Source organism: Narcine bancroftii, chromosome 6, assembly GCF_036971445.1.
Source record: "Narcine bancroftii isolate sNarBan1 chromosome 6, sNarBan1.hap1, whole genome shotgun sequence".
In the NCBI taxonomy this organism is placed as follows: Eukaryota; Metazoa; Chordata; class Chondrichthyes; order Torpediniformes; family Narcinidae; genus Narcine; species Narcine bancroftii.
The window spans coordinates 53,798,709-53,814,779 of record NC_091474.1 but is presented as its reverse complement, the minus strand read 5'-3'; the positions used below and the strand labels follow the sequence as shown (position 1 = coordinate 53,814,779).

Genomic DNA, 16,071 nt, shown 5'->3' with positions numbered 1-16,071 from the left:
TTGGTCTCAGGTTGTTGTTCTTGCACCATTTGAAGGACCGCCCAACCTCATTTCTGTCAGCCGATTCATCATCCTAACACATAAAGATTTTTACAACTCACAAGGGTATGAACTTTTCTAACTCTGGAATATTTATAACTAAAAATCATTGGATTAAAGTTCAGCATCTTGTTGAAGGGGGTTGAGCCTTTGTCATTGATCCTCAGGTTGACTGGTGAGGTTGGGCAGCACCAGTGATGAGGAATGATGGGAGGTGCTTCACAGGGAATATCCATGAGGAGTATCCATGAAGAGTATCCTTGAGGCGTATCCGTAAGGAGTAACCATGTTGTTTCTCTTGCCAGCTGTGGGATTTCCCCATGTGAGGACAAGATATCCCAGGGACAGTCTGGGGAAGATACATGCAGATCATAGAACAGAGAACATTACAGCCCAGTACAGGCCCTTTGGCCTCGATATTGTGCTGACCCACATTTTCCTTCCTAAAAAAAGTACTAAACCTTCACTACCACGTAACCCTATATTTTTCTTTCGTCCATGTGTCTGCATAAGAATCTCTCAAATTCCTCCAATGTTTCACTCCTCCAACACAGCAAGGCATTCCAGGCACCTACAATTCTCTGTATGTGTAAAAAAAAAAGTACCCCTGATGTCTCCCCTAAACCTCCCTCCCTTAACTATACAGATGTCCACTGGTGTTTGCTGATCCTGACCTGGGAAACAGGTGCTGGTTGTCTACCCGATATATGCCTCTCATAATCATGTAGACCTCTATCATCCTTCAAAGAGAAAAGTCCCAGCTCTGCCAACCTTACCTCATAAGACTTGTTTCGCAATCCAGGCAACATCCTAGTAAATCTCCTCTGCACTCTCTCCATAGCTTCCTATAATGAGGTGACCAGAACAGAAGACAATACTCAAAGTGTGGTCTCTCCAGAGATTTATAGAGTTGTAACATGTCCTCTCTACTCCTGAACTCAATCCTCATATTAATGAAGTCCAGCATCCCATGAGCCTTAACTATCTTATCAACCTGTGTGGCAACTTTGAGGGATGTATGGATTTGAACCCCAAATCTATTCATCCACATTCTTAAGTCTTCTTTGGCTTGGCTTCGCGGACGAAGATTTATGGAGGGGGTAAAAAGTCCACGTCAGCTGCAGGCTCGTTTGTGGCTGACCAGTCCGATGCGGGACAGGCAGACACGATTGCAGCGGTTGCAAGGGAAAATTGGTTGGTTGGGGTTGGGTGTTGGGTTTTTCCTCCTTTGCCTTTTGTCAGTGAGGTAGGCTCTGCGGTCTTCTTCAAAGGAGGCTGCTGCCCGCCAAACTGTGAGGCGCCAAGATGCACGGTTTGAGGCGTTATCAGCCCACTGGCGGTGGTCAATGTGGCAGGCACCAAGAGATTTCTTTAGGCAGTCCTTGTACCTTTTCTTTGGTGCACCTCTGTCACGGTGGCCAGTGGAGAGCTCGCCATATAATACGATCTTGGGAAGGCGATGGTCCTCCATTCTGGAGACGTGACCCATCCAGCGCAGCTGGATCTTCAGCAGCGTGGACTCGATGCTGTCGACCTCTGCCATCTCGAGTACCTCGACGTTAGGGGTGTGAGCGCTCCAGTGGATGTTGAGGATGGAGCGGAGACAACGCTGGTGGAAGCGTTCTAGGAGCCGTAGGTGGTGCCGGTAGAGGACCCATGATTCGGAGCCGAACAGGAGTGTGGGTATGACAACGGCTCTGTATACGCTTATCTTTGTGAGGTTTTTCAGTTGGTTGTTTTTCCAGACTCTTTTGTGTAGTCTTCCATAGGCGCTATTTGCCTTGGCGAGTCTGTTGTCTATCTCATTGTCGATCCTTGCATCTGATGAAATGGTGCAGCCGAGATAGGTAAACTGGTTGACCGTTTTGAGTTTTGTGTGCCCGATGGAGATGTGGGGGGGCTGGTAGTCATGGTGAGGAGCTGGCTGATGGAGGACCTCAGTTTTCTTCAGGCTGACTTCCAGGCCAAACATTCTTAAGTAACCAACCATTAAACCTGTACTCAGCCTTCTGGTTTGTCCTTCCAAATGCATCACCTCACACTTAGCCGGATTGAAATCCATTTGTCATTTTTCTGCCCAACTCTGCATCCTGTCTATATCCTCTTGTAATCTTCAACAATCTTCAGTTCCATCCTCAACTCCTCCAAGCCTTCATGTTATCTGCAAACTTAGTGACCCATCCTTCCACCTCTTCATCCAAGTCAGTTATAAAAATTACAAAGAGCAGGGGTCCCAGAACAGATCCCTGCAGTACTCCACTAGTCACCAACCTCCAGACAGAATACTTTCCATCCAGTACTACTCTCAGCTTTCTTCCTACAAACCAATTTTTTATCCACACAGCCACAGTTCCACTGATCCCATGCCTTATAACTTTCTGTATGTCTCTCATGGGGGACCTTGTCAAATGCCTTGTAGACCACATCTACCATCCTACCCTCATCAATTTCTTTTGTTACCTCCTTAAAAAAATCAATTAGACATGTGAGGCATAACCTTCCCTTCACAAAGTAATGCTGACTATCCTTGAGTAGACTGTACTTCTCCAAATGCTCATAGATCCTATTTTTAAGAATCCAGTCCAAGAGTTTGCACACCTTTTTAAATAAGCGGACTACATTTGCCATTCTCCAACCCTGTGCCCAGAGGTTAGAAAGATCATAGCTACTGCTCCACCTTTCTCTCCTCTCACAGCAACCTGGGATATATGGCATCCAGCCATGGATGCCATTCAGGGGACATCAATCTTGATGTTTTTCAGAAGATCCCATACTTCCACTTCTTTAATCTCCACATTGTCCAGCACACAGACCTGTTCAATTTCAACCTCACCATGATCAAGGTCCTTTACTCGTGAATTCTGAAGCAAAGTATTCATTTAGGACCTTCCCAACCTCCTCTGCCTCCAGGCACATGTCTCCTTTATCCATTAATTCTCATCATCCTTCTGTTCTTCACATACGAATTGAACACCTTGGGGTTCTCCTTAATTCTACACGCCAAGGACTTCTCATGCCCCCTTCGAGCTCTCCTAAGTCCTTTCTTAAGCTCTTTTCTGGCTACAATATACTTCCCATGAGCCCATCCTGTTCCCTGCTTCCTATATCTAATGTACGCTTCCTTCTTCCTCTTGACGTTGCCTGACCTGTTTCGTCAGCTATGGTTCCCTTTTCCTACCATCTTTTCCTTATCCCAGTGGGACAACCCTATCCTGAACCTGCACAAGTGGGCCCTAAACTTCCTCCAAATGACTTCTGTGCCTTTCTCCCTTAAACATCTGTTTCCAATTTATTCTCATTAGTTCCTGCTTCTTGGTCCATGTAACATTAAACTTGAACTTGGTAACATGTTACTGTGAGCATTACCACCAGTAGAGGCCCCACCACCCCACTTCCAATGGATAGGCCTGCCTCAGTTGGACCCAATGGCATCTGACCACCAGTCGTGGCTCTGCCCTGTGCCAGGTTGGGTTGAGGTTGGTGGTTGGTGGGATAAGAAGTTTTTATTTCCTGACATGAGGAATAATGAACACAGTTTCTGGCACTGAAAGGTTCTGCTTCTGGAAGGTGAAAAACATTTCTTAGGTACCTCAAGGCAGGTTAAAGATCGATAACAATTGACCTTTGTTTGCAGATCCTGGTGAAGGCCATGCTAAGAAAGCGATCCTTCGGAAACCCCTTTGAGTTCCAGAGCAGAAAGGAGGGAAGGTCCATGTCAGCACCAGGAAACCTTCTTATGTGAGTATTTGGGACTTAAATGGTCCTTTGCCTGAAGTTAATGACTCACTCTTGGCTCTGATTGCCATCTCAGTCACTGGGGTTAGCTGGACCTTCTGACACAGTGAGGCAGCAATCCCTCTGACTGTATTGGCTTTTCCCTGCATTGTGTCAGTTTCACAAGAAAGAGTACAGGCCCACCCCTCAAGCCCTTTCTCCTGTTCAACTGGATCAAAGCAGTTTTGTACATCATTTCGAAGATAGAACACTACAGCACAGTAGTGATTGGCCCTTGATGCTGTGCCAACCTATGTATTCTATTTTTTTATTCATTTTGATTTTTCATTATTAAACAGGAGAGCACGTCACTGGTTGTTACGGAACACATCAATGTCATCCAGTAGTTCAACCTATATATTCTTACAAAAAAAATGAAATCCTCCCAACATCCATGTGCCTGTTGAGTAATGTCTTAAATGCCCCTAATGTTTCAGCCTCCATCACCATTCCTGGCAATGAATTCCAGGAACTCACAACTCTGTTAAAAAAAAACTATCCTTGCCTGATGTTTCCCCTAATCATTCCTCCCTTCACTTTGTACGGATGTCCTCTAGTGTTCGCTACTCTTGCCCTGAGAAAAAGGTACCTTATCTATACCTCTCATAATCTTGTAGACCTCTATTAAGTCACCTCTCATCCTTCTACACTCCAAAGAGAAAGTCCCAACTCTGCCAACCTTGCCTCATAAAACTTATTTTCCAATCCAGGCAACATCCTGATATATCTCCTCTGCCCCCTCTCCAAAGCTTCCACATCCTTCCTATAATGAGGTGACCAGAATTGAACACAATATTATAAGTGTGATCTTATCAGAAATTTGTAGAGTTTCAATATTACCTCTTGACTCTTGATCCCAATCCCCTGACTAATGAAACCCAGCCACCCACAGGCCTTCTTAACTATCAATCTGTGCATCATCCTTGAGAGATGTTTGGATTTGGTCCTCAAGGTCCCATCCACACTGCTATATCCAGCCTTTTGTACCAGGCTTATATCCAGTGATATTCCCCCCATCCAATGTAAACAGTTTTTTGCAAACCAAAGTCAACATATCATCTTCATGCATTCCCTCTAACCTTCATCGACTGTGATCGCCCTTCAGATCTCCTCATCCTCACCAGAACCCTCAGCAATAGAATCTGCACCCAACATACCAGATCAGTGAGCTGAGGTACAAAAGGAGTTTACAAGATTGTCGCCAGGATTAGTGAAGTCGAGTAATTGTGAGAGCCTGGAAAATCTCAGCCTGCGTTCCTAAGAAGGAGGTTGAGGGGGGAATCGAAGAGATTCATGAAGGGCATTGCCAGGACGAATAGTGACACTATTCCACATAGTGGGAGAATCTAAGAAAGGACACGTGTAAGGTGAGGGGTGGGTTTAGAAGGGAGATAAGGGGAACAGTTCTTTTCTCAGAGGGTGGTGAGTACAGGCACAAGCTGCCAAAGAGGTGGAAGCAGTTACACTACTTCCTTTTCTGACACATGAATAACAATAGATGGGAAGGTATTGGATGGGTTTGGGCCTAATGCGGGCAGTTGGGAGGAAAGCCAGAGGGCTTGTTGTTTGGTGTAAACAAGCTGGGCCTATTGGCCTGTTCCCATGCTGTGGGACTCTCGGACACCATGGTACATGGACTGTCCTGAAAGGAACTCTTCTTCCTGGTGTCATTCAGCATCAAAGGCTATTACAGAAAATGAAAGATCCTTAGGCCAGACATGATATACCCCAGGTTGCTTTGGGAAGGAAGGGAAGAGATAACTTGGGCTTTTGCTATGATTTTTACTTCCTCCTTGGCTATAGGGGAGGTGCCAGAGGAATGGAAAATGTGATCCACTTGTTTAATAAAAGAATTAAGGGGAAACCTGGGAATTATAGACCGGTGAGTCTTGTGTCAGTGGTGAGGAAACTAATAGACAGAATTGAACAAGGTTTATGAGCATGGAAAAGCAGAGACTTTGTGAGGGGAAGGTCATGCCTCACAAACCTAATTGAGTTTTCCGAGGAGGTTACAAAAGAAATTGATGAAGGTTTGTATGGATTTCAGTCAGGTATTTGACAAGGTTTCCCATGAAAGGTTCATTCAGAAAGTCATGAGGATTAAAAATTGGCTTGCAGGACGAAAGCAGAGAGTAGTAGTGGAAGGAAAGTATTCTGCCTGGAGGTTGGTGATTAGTGGAGTGTTGCAGGGATCAGTTTTGGGACCCCTGCTCTTTGTGATTTTTATAAATGACCTGGATGAAGAGGTGGAAGGATGGGTCAGTCAGTTTGCGGATATTACGAAAGTTGGAGTTTGCTGTAGGTTACAAAAAGATATAGGCAGGATGCAGAGATGGGCTGAAAAGCGGCAGAAGGAGTTCATCTGGATAAGTGTGACGTGATGGATTTTGAAATGTCAAACCAAGTTGAATACAGGGTTACTTGGTTGGATACTTAGCAGTGTGGAGGAACAGAAGGATCTTGGGGTCCAAATCCATACCTCCCTCAAGGTCGTCGCGCAGTTTGATAGGATATTTGAGAAGACCTGTGAGATGCTGGGCTTCATTAGGGGGGGATTGAGTTCAAGACTCGAGAGCTAAGGTTGCAGCTCTATAAAGCTCTGCTGAGACCACACTTAAAGTATTGTGTTCAGTTCTGGTCACCTCATTATAGGAAGGATGTGGAAGCTATGGAGAGGGTGCAGAGAAGATTTAGCAGGATATCGCCAGGATTGGGAAATAAGTCTTATGAGGCAAGGTTACAGACCTGGGACATTCTCTTTGGAGCAAAGAAGGATAAAGGGATAATTAATAGGATTCTGAGATGCATAGTCAGTCAGTGCCTTTTTCCCAGGCAGGGAGTAACGAATACCATCTGTACAAAGTGAAGGGAAGGAAGTTTAGTGGAGAGACATGGGGTACTTTTTTTACACAAAGAGTTGTGGGTGCCTGGAATGCCTTGCCATGGATAATGGTGGATGCTGAAACATTAGGGGCTTTGAGACTTTTAGACAGGCACATAGTTGAGAAAAAATACTATACCCTCTATTTTTATTTCATCTATGTGTCTGTCTAAGAGTTTCTTATGCCCCCAATGTTTCAGCTTCCACCACCATACCCAACAAGGCATCCCAGGCACCACAGCTCTGCATAAAAAAACTTACCCCTGATGTCTCCCCTAAACTTCCCTCCTTTCACTTTGTACAGATATCCTCTGGTGATTGTTGATCCTGGCCTGAGAAACAGGTGTCCTATCTATGCCTCTTATAATCTTGCAGACCTCTATCACATCTCGTCTCATACTTCTATGCTCGGAAGAGAAAAGTCCCAGCTCTGCTGACCTTTCCTCATAAGACATGTTCCCCAATCCAGGCCAAATCCTGGTAAATCTCCACTGCACTCCACCAGAACTGAACACAATATTCCAAGTGTGGTCTCACCAGAGCTTTATAGAGCTGCAAAAGAACATCAAGTCTCTTGAACTCAATCCCCCAACCAATGAGGACCAGCATCCCATAACCACCCCGTCAACTTGTACGGCAACCTTGACATCTATGGAATCAGACCCCAAGGCCCCTCTGTTCTTCCACACTGTTAAGAATCCTGCCCATGTACTCTATGTTCTCCATGTACTCTATATTCAAGTCTGACCCAAAATCCATCACCACACTTATCCAGATTGTACTGAACTCTGTGTCATATCTATCTCCTGTTGTAACCTATGACAATATTCTAGATTGCCCATAATACCTCCAAAGTTCGTGTCATCTACAAACTAACTGACCCAATCCTCTACTTCTTTGTCCATCTCATTTGTAAAAATAGCAAAGATCAGGATCCCAGAAAGATCCATGTGGAACTCCACTAGTCACTGACCTTCAAGCAGAATATGTTCCATCTACTACCCTCTGCTTTCTACAGGCAAGCCAATTCTGAATCAACATAGCCAAGGTTCCAAAGATCCTATGGCTCATGACTTTCTGAATGAATATACCATGGAGGACCTTGTCAAATACCTTATCATATACACTGCATCTACCCACTACCTTCATCAATTTATTTGGTTACTTCCTGAAAAAACATAAATAGCCTGAAAAAGACTGTTCTCATCTAAATGCCCATAAATCCTGTCCCTAAGAATACTCTCCAATAGTTTACACAACACAGATGTAACAGTCTCTGGTCTATAATTCCCAGTTAAACCTACAACGCTCTATATGTTTTGCCTATGGGAGGAAACTGGAGCCCCTAGAGGAACCCACATGGACAAGGGGAGAATGAACAAACTCTTTACAGACAGAGTGGGATTTGAACACCAGAACCGATTGCTGGCACTGTAACAGCTCTGTGTACAAGTAGAGGGCATATGTTAAGGATGAAATGTTTAAAGGGAGTATTAGGGAGAACTTCATGCAGAGAGAGATGAGAGTGTGGTTCAAGCTGCCAGCTGGAGTGGTGAATGTGGGCTTGATTTTGACAATTAAAGAATGTGAATAGGTGCATGGAGGGGTACGCTGGGCTCTGGGCTAGGTGCATCTCCATGGGTTGGGACAGAATAATAGTTGGGCACAGACTAGTTGGGCCGAAGGTTAGTTTCTGTGCTAAGGTGCCCCTTACAGTACGAGAGCAACAGAAGCGAACAAGAGTCCCTTCAGAGATACCGAGTATCCGTGGATTCGCCTCCAGTGCTCCCACAGCCTCTACACCTGTACTCTTCGACTCCTGTTTGATCCATTGGTGACACAAGTTCAAGATCCAAATTTCTGACCTGAGACCCCTCAGGTGCCCTTCTTGCCCTCAGTACCCTCTCGAAACCCAGCTCTGAAATTTGGTTCCCATGAGCCAGTCTCCAGCAGCTCGCAGCTCATGTGGGTCCCCCGACCGCAAGTCGCCTGCAGCTGCTGATCCCCTCACTGGTCCACTGCCATGGTCACCATCCTGTAGGATCATATCCTCTTCTCTTTCATGGGGCGGGTGGGTCACCATTACTGGATTCTTCAACCCTTCATGGCCACTGCTCAGCACAGGCACTGCCATCTTGAGCACAGACCCTGTGATGGCAGGATTTTACTTGCCAACACCATTGGATCCTTTAGCAGTCCTTTAAATGCCTCAGCGTTAAGACCAGGCGGTTGAACCCTTTGGAGCAGTGATGTGTCTCTGCTCTCCAGGGAAGTGATCCTGCTTGAGGATCAAGATATCTATGTCACGTGAGACCCTGTACAAGGAAAGTCCGTCCCTTCAAGGTTCTTACCCAAAATGAACATGGTACATTCATGGAGGTCAACAGGAAAGTCTGTAGATGCAACACATGAAGTGCTAGAGAAACTCTGCAGGTCACACAGCATCTGGAAAGAGTTGATGTTTTGGGCCTGAACCTTTCATCAGGAGTGCCCAAAGTCAGTTATCACAGTAGGCACCAGAATAAAAAGGTTGAGGGAGGGGGTTGGGTGTAAGAGGGAGGGGGAGGAGCACAGGCTAACTTGCAAAAGGTGAGAGGTGGTGCAGGTCGGAGGCTAGAAGAGAAACCAGGTGAGGTGATGGGAGAGAAGGTGAAGAGTTATCTCCCCCTTTCTCTACATCCCACCTGTTTATTCAGCAACCTGCCTGATTTTCAGCATTCATAAAGAAGGGTTCAGGCTCGGGCCTTAGTTGTCCGTTACCCTTCCTGTCCTGTGGGTGCGACATGAAGAAGGGCTTGGGCTTGGGCCTGAGATGTCCGTTACCCTTCCTGTCCTATGGGTGCAACATGAAGAAGGGCTCGGGCTTGGGCCTGAGATGTCCGTTACCCTTCCTGTCCTATGAGTGTGACATGAAGAAGGGCTCGGGCCCGAGATGTCTGGTACACTTCCCGTTCTGTGGGTGAGACATGAAGAAGGGCTCGGGCCTGAGATGTCCGTTACCCCTCCTGTCCTGTGGGTGCGACATGAAGAAGGACTCAGGCTCAGGCCAGAAATGTCCATTACCCTTCCCGACCTGTGGGTGCGACATGCCTGGCTGAGTTTCATCAGCATGCTTGTGTATTGCACAGTACAGTGATGTCGTACTTCAGGGGAGAAGTGAGGGGAGAGGGAACAGGAGGGTGAAGGGGCAATGAGGGAGGTTCTGCATGTCAATAGCCTCTGGCAATGCTTGGCTACAGGAGGCGACCATTGGTTGGTGGAGCCCAGCATTGCCCATGCACCCCAGCTGGACATGTACCATCCTGTTACATAAAATCTCATTGGCATGGTGGGACTGCGGAGTTGGGGGGCTCTATGAAGGGTAGGTCTATGGAGGGGGTGGTGGGGTTGATGAGGGGCCAGTGGGGGTGGAGGTGGTGGGGTGATGGAGAGGCAGTGGGACTCTGGAGGGGGCGGTGGATCTGTGGAGGGGGTGGTGGGGCTGCAGAAGGGGCGATGGGCTGCTGTTGTCCCCCAATGCAATGTAGGCAGTGCTCTCTGGCTGAGGATGTCCAGGATTTCCCTGTGGAAACTGCAGAGGGTGTATGACAGGGATGAGCTGACTGATTGGGAGGGGGAAAATTCAGACTTGCAGAGCCCAGAGATGGGGCACAGCCTGAAGCCTGAAGAATCTTGCACTCAGGGTCACTCCAAGCTGATGCTAAATCCGATATCTCTCTTGCAAAAATATTGAGGAGAACAGGTTGCAATGTTAAAATTGATCTCACTATTTATGTATTTTTAATTGTTTTATTTGACATCAACTGTACTTCAGCAACCCTCACCTTCCAGCTCTGCTTCTCCTCAATATGGTGCTTGGTAATTTGTCACTGAAGAGACCTCATGTCACCTCCATTGAAGTCTGGCAGCCTGATGCTGAGACTCTGGATTCCCCTACACTACCCTATTTGAGTGGAAAAAGCCCAATTTTCTCTCCCCCCCCCCAACCGCCCCCCCCCCCCAACCCTAGTGCGGGCATCCTCCTTGCATCTAATTGCCCTTTCTCTCTTTGACTCGAAAGCCCACTCCCCGGGAGCATCTCATACCCTTGCCTGCTCCCTGTACACCCAGACTGTGTTCAGAGGGTGGTGCGTGATGCCTGTACTCACCAGTCCCTCCCCTGAAACTGGCTATGAAGGTGCGATCCCTGCTCATGTCCACAGAAAAAGCTGCAAGAAACCCGGTGCTAACATGTCCAAACTGTCCTGGTTGCAGGAAGCAGAACAGCGGTGAGATGGTGAAGGACACCGAGCTGCCGGACGTATGCGAGGATGAGGCCATCTCCTGAGATCCCTGGAACTGCACTCAGCCCGTCGCACTCCCTCTGTCATTGACCCATCTTTGCTCCTCATTCTGTCAACTCAAGCTTCTGCGAAACTCCGGGAAAGGTTCAGACCAACTGGCAAACGGGAATCCAGGAGGTGTCATTAGCCCTGTTCAGCTGGGCATAGGACAGTGTCTAATGGGCTGTGTGAAGGGTCACGTGGCTGAGGAGGGTCGGCATCTCCACCCAGCCCACAAGCTCTACTCTCACCCAGTTCTCTGCTGCCCCTTGGGATGGGACCAGTCTGCAATTTCAGTGTGGCTTGAACACCACTTACAGTGGGATACAGCCAGTTCCAAATTTTAATAGACCTATGAGACCATGAACACCACCCCTTCATACACCAATTAACCTACGGAGGAAACTCACGCAGGCTGAGCGGACAAATTCCTTACAGACAGTGGTGGATTGGAAACCGGGTTGCTGGCGCTGTAATCGCATTGTGCTAACTGTCTCTGCTGCCATTTGGGAATCCTGCATCGGTTATCTGTGCAGGGACAGTAACTGATGCTTTGCCCTGACCCTTCCTGGAAAGCAATCTTACTGATGTCACATTTTAGCCAATTATCCAGTGGACGGATGAAACATGAACAGGTGAAACGCGGACAGGTGAGCGTTTTGGTGATGGGGGAAACTGATTTACCCCTGCTGATGGGCTTGGACTGTGGAGGGGGCACTGGAGGGTGGAAATCCCAGTGATTGGGATGAGAAAAAGAGTCTGTGGCCCCTGAGAGTGACCTGGCCAAGGTAGCGGTGGGCGAGTAGACCCCTCTGGGTAGTACTTCATCCCACCAGGCCACACCTGGCTCCAGCCCTAACTTTCACCATCCCCCCCAACACCCCAGTGCCCTCTGTGGAGTGGGACTTCTTTTCTGGCAGTGCATGGGATGGAGGGGATAGAAGCAGCATGGCCTATCCCTTCTCTCTGGCGTCTGGGTCAATGGGCACCATATGACCACCTCATTGCAGGATGATTTGTGGTGGGTTGGAGGTGAATGGGAAGATGTGCAGTGGGTTGGATGTGAACAGGGAGATGTGCGGTGGGTTCGATGTGAACAGGGAGATGTATGATGGGTTGGATGTGAATGGGGAGATGTGTGGTGGGTGGTAGGTGAACGGGGAGATGTGTGGTGGGTTGGAGGTGAATGGGGAGATGTGCAGTGGGTTGGAGGTGAACACGGAGATGTGCGGTGGATTAGAGGTGAATGGGTAGATTTATGGTGGGTTGGGTGTGAGCGGAAAGATGTGTGGTGGGTTGGATGTGAATGGGGAGATATCTGGTGGGTTGGATGTAAATGGGTAGATTTGTGATGGGTTGGGTGTGAACGGGGAGATGTGCGATGGGATGGAGGTGAACGGGGAGAAGTCTGGTGGGTTGGAGCTGAATGGGGAGAAGTCTGGTGGGTTGGAGGTGAAGGGGGAGATGTGTGGTGGATTGGACATGAATGGGGAGATGTGCAGTGCATTGGAGGTGAACGGGGAGATGTGTGGTGGGTTGGATGTGAACGGGGAGTTATGCAGTGGGTTGGATGAGAATGGGTAGATTTGTGGTGAGTTGGGTGTGAACAGGGAGATGTGCAATGGATTGGAGGTGAAAGGGGTGATGTCTGGTGGGTTGGAGGTGAATGGGGAGATGTGTGGTGGGTTGGAGGTGAATGAGGAGTTGTGCAATGGGTTGGATATGAATGGGTAGATTTGTGGTGGGTGTAAACAGGGAGATGTGCAATGGGTTGGAGGTGAACAGGATGATGTCTGGTGGGTTGGAGATCAGTAGGGAGATGTGTGGTGGGTAGGATGTGAAAGGGGACATGTCTGGTTTCTTGGAGGTGAATGGGAAGATGTGCACTGGGTTGGATGTGAATGGGGATTTGTGCGGTGGGTTTGAAGTGAACAGGGAGATGTACGGTGGGTTGGATGTGAATGGGGAGATGTGCGGTTGTTTGCAGGTGAACGGAGAGATGTGTGGTGGGTTGGAGGTAAATGGGGAGATGTGTGGTGGGTTGAATGTGAATGGGGAGATGAGCATTGGGATTGAGCTGAACTGGGAGATAGTTGGGGGTTTGATGTTAATGGGGAGGTATGTGGTGTTGGAGGTGAATGGGGAGATGTCAATTGATTTGGATGTGAACGGGAAGATGTGCGTTGTGTTGGATGTGAAAGGGGAGATGTGCGGTGGGTTGGAGGTGAACGGGGATATGTCTGGTGGGTTGGAGATGAATGGGGATTTGTGTGGTGGGTTTGATGTGAACAAGGAGATGTACGGCGGGTTGGATGTGAAAGGGGAGATGTGTGGTGTGTTGGGAATGAATGGGCAGATGTGCGGTGGGTTGGTGGTGTACTGGGAGATATCTGGTGGGTTAGAGGTGAATGGGAAGATGTGCAGTGGTTTGGATGTGAACGGGGAGATGTATGTTGGGTTGGATGTGAACAGGGAGTTGTGCAGTGGGTTGGGTGTGAATGGGTAGATTTGTGGTTGGTTGGGTGTGAACAGGGAGATGTGCGATGGGTTGTAGGTTAACAGTGAGATGTGTGGTGGCTTGGATGTGAATGGGGAAGCGTGCAGTGTTGGAGGTGAATAGGGAGATGTCAGTTGGTTTGGATGTGAATGGGAAGATGTAATTTGGGTTGGATGTGAATGGGAAGATGTGCGGTGTGTTGGATGTGAATGGGGAGATGTGTGGTGTGTTGGAGGTTAACAGTGAGATGTGTGGTGGGTTGGATGTGAATGGGGAGATGTGTGGTGTGTTGGAGGTTAACGGGGAGATGTGTGGTGGGTTGGATATGAAGAGGGAGTTGTGCAGAGGGTTGGATGTGAATGGGTAGATTTGTGGTCGGTTGGGTGTGAACGAGGAGTTGTGCGATGGTTTGTAGGTGAACGGGGAGATGTGTGGTGGGTTGGAGGTGAACGGGGAGATGTGTGGTGGGTTGGATGTGAACGCGGACGTGTCTGGTGGGTTGGAGGTGAATGGGAAGAAGTGCAGTGGGGTGGATGTGAATGGGGATTTGTGTGGTGGTTTTGATGTGAACAGGGAGATGTACAGTGGGTTGGATGTGAATGGGGAGATGTGTGGTGGGTGGGAGGTGAATGGGGAGATGTGTGGTGGGTTGGAGGTGAATGGGGAGATGCTTAGTGGGTTGGATATGAACAGGGAGATGTGCGGTTGATTGGATGTGAACGGGGAGATGTATGGTGGGTTGGATGTGAACGGGCAGATATGGGGTGGGTTGGAGGTGAACAAGGAGATGTCTGGTGGGTTGGATGTGAACGGGGAGATGTGTGCCGGGTTAGATGTGAATGGAGAGACGTGTGGTGGGTTGGAGGTTAGTGTGGAGATGTGTGGTGGGTTGGAGATTAACGGGGAGATGTGTGGTGTGTTGGATGTGAACAGGGAGTTGTGTAGTGGGTTGGATGTGAATGGGTAGATTTGTGGTTGGTTGGGTGTGAACGGGGAGATGTGCGATGGGTTGTAGATGAACAGGGAGATGTCTGCTGTGTTGGAGGTGAACAGGGAGATATGCGGTGGGTTGGAGGTGAACAGGGATCTGTGTAGTGGGATGAATGTTAATGGAGAGATTTGATGTAGGTTGCATTTGACTGCAAAGATGTGCAGTGCATTGGAGGTGAATGGGGTGATGTCTGGTGGGTTGGAGGTGAATGGGAAGATGTGCGGTAGCATCAATGTGAACAAGGAGATGTCCGGTGTGTTGGATGTGAATGGGGAGATGTGCAGTGGTTTGCAGGTGAACGGAGAGATGTGTGGTGGGTTGGATGTGAATAGAGTTGATGTACAGTGTGTTGGAGGTGAACAGGGATGAACAGGGAGATGTCTAGTGGGTTAGAGGTGAATGGGAAGATGTGTGGTGGGTTGGATGTGAACGGGAAGATGTACGGTGGCTGGAGGTGAACACAGAAATGTGTGGTGGGTTGGATGTGAACAGGAAGTTGTACGGTGGCTGGAGGTGAACACAGAGATTTGCCGTAGGTTGTATGTGAATGGGGAGATGTGTGGTAGTTTGGATGTGAACGGCGAGGTGTGAGGTTGGTTGGATGTGAACAGGCAGGTATGCGGTGGGTTGGAGGTGAACAGGGTGATGTCTGGTGGGTTGGAGATGAATGGGAATTTGTGCGGCGGGTTGGATGTGAACGTGGAGATGTCCAGTGTTGGATGTGAACGGGGAGATGTGCAGTGTGTTGGGAATGAATGGGAAGATGCGCAGTGGGTTGGTGGTGTACTGGGAGATATCTGGTGGGTTAGAGGTGAATGGGAAGATGTGAAGTGGGTTGGATGTGAATGGGTAGATTTGTGGTGGGTTGGGTGTAAACGGGGAGATGTGTGGTGGTTGGAGGTGAACGGGGAGATGTCTAGTGGGTTCGAGGTGAATGGGAAGATGTGTGGTGGGTTGGATGTGAACGGGAAGATGTGCAGTGGCTGGAGTTGAACACAGAGATTTGCAGTAGGTTGTATGTGAATGGGGAGATGTGAGGTTGGTTGGATGTGAACAGGCAGGTATACGGTGGGTTGGAGGTGAACAGGGAGATATCTGGTGGGTTGGAGATGAATGGGAATTTGTGCGGCGGGTTGGATGTGAACGTGGAGATGTCCAGTGTGTTGGATGTGAACGGGGAGATGTGCAGTGTGTTGGGAATGAATGGGCAGATGCGCGGTGGGTTGGATATGAATGGGGAGAGGTGAGGTGGGTTAGGTGTGAATGGGGAGATGTGGGATGGGTTGGATGTGAATGGTGAGATGTGCCGTGGGTTGGATTTAAACAGGCAGATGTGCCTTGGGTTGGAGGTGAATGGGGAGATGTGCAATTAAGAAAGGGGGAGATTCAAACTAGAGGACATGGTTTAAGATTGAAGGGGGAAAATTATAAGGGGAACATGAGGGGAAATTTCTTTACGCAGAGGGTGGTGGGGATGTGGAATAAGCTTCCGGCAGATGTGGTCGAGGCGGGATCATTGGTTACATTTAAGGAAATACTGGATCATTACATGGATAGGAGGGGACTA

At 48.4% G+C, this 16,071-nt stretch overlaps 1 protein-coding gene across 1 annotated transcript in view; it reads left to right on the top strand.

The window, feature by feature from the left end:
• The window catches only part of camkk1a (calcium/calmodulin-dependent protein kinase kinase 1, alpha a), a 351,599-nt gene extending 335,528 nt beyond the window's left edge, over positions 1-16,071 (top strand). Inside the window, exons 17-18 of the mRNA XM_069888054.1 lie at positions 3,674-3,777; positions 10,949-16,071. Coding sequence (XP_069744155.1) covers positions 3,674-3,777; positions 10,949-11,021 — 177 coding nt within the window. The 3' untranslated portion in view covers positions 11,022-16,071. The remainder of the gene's footprint in view (positions 1-3,673; positions 3,778-10,948) is intronic.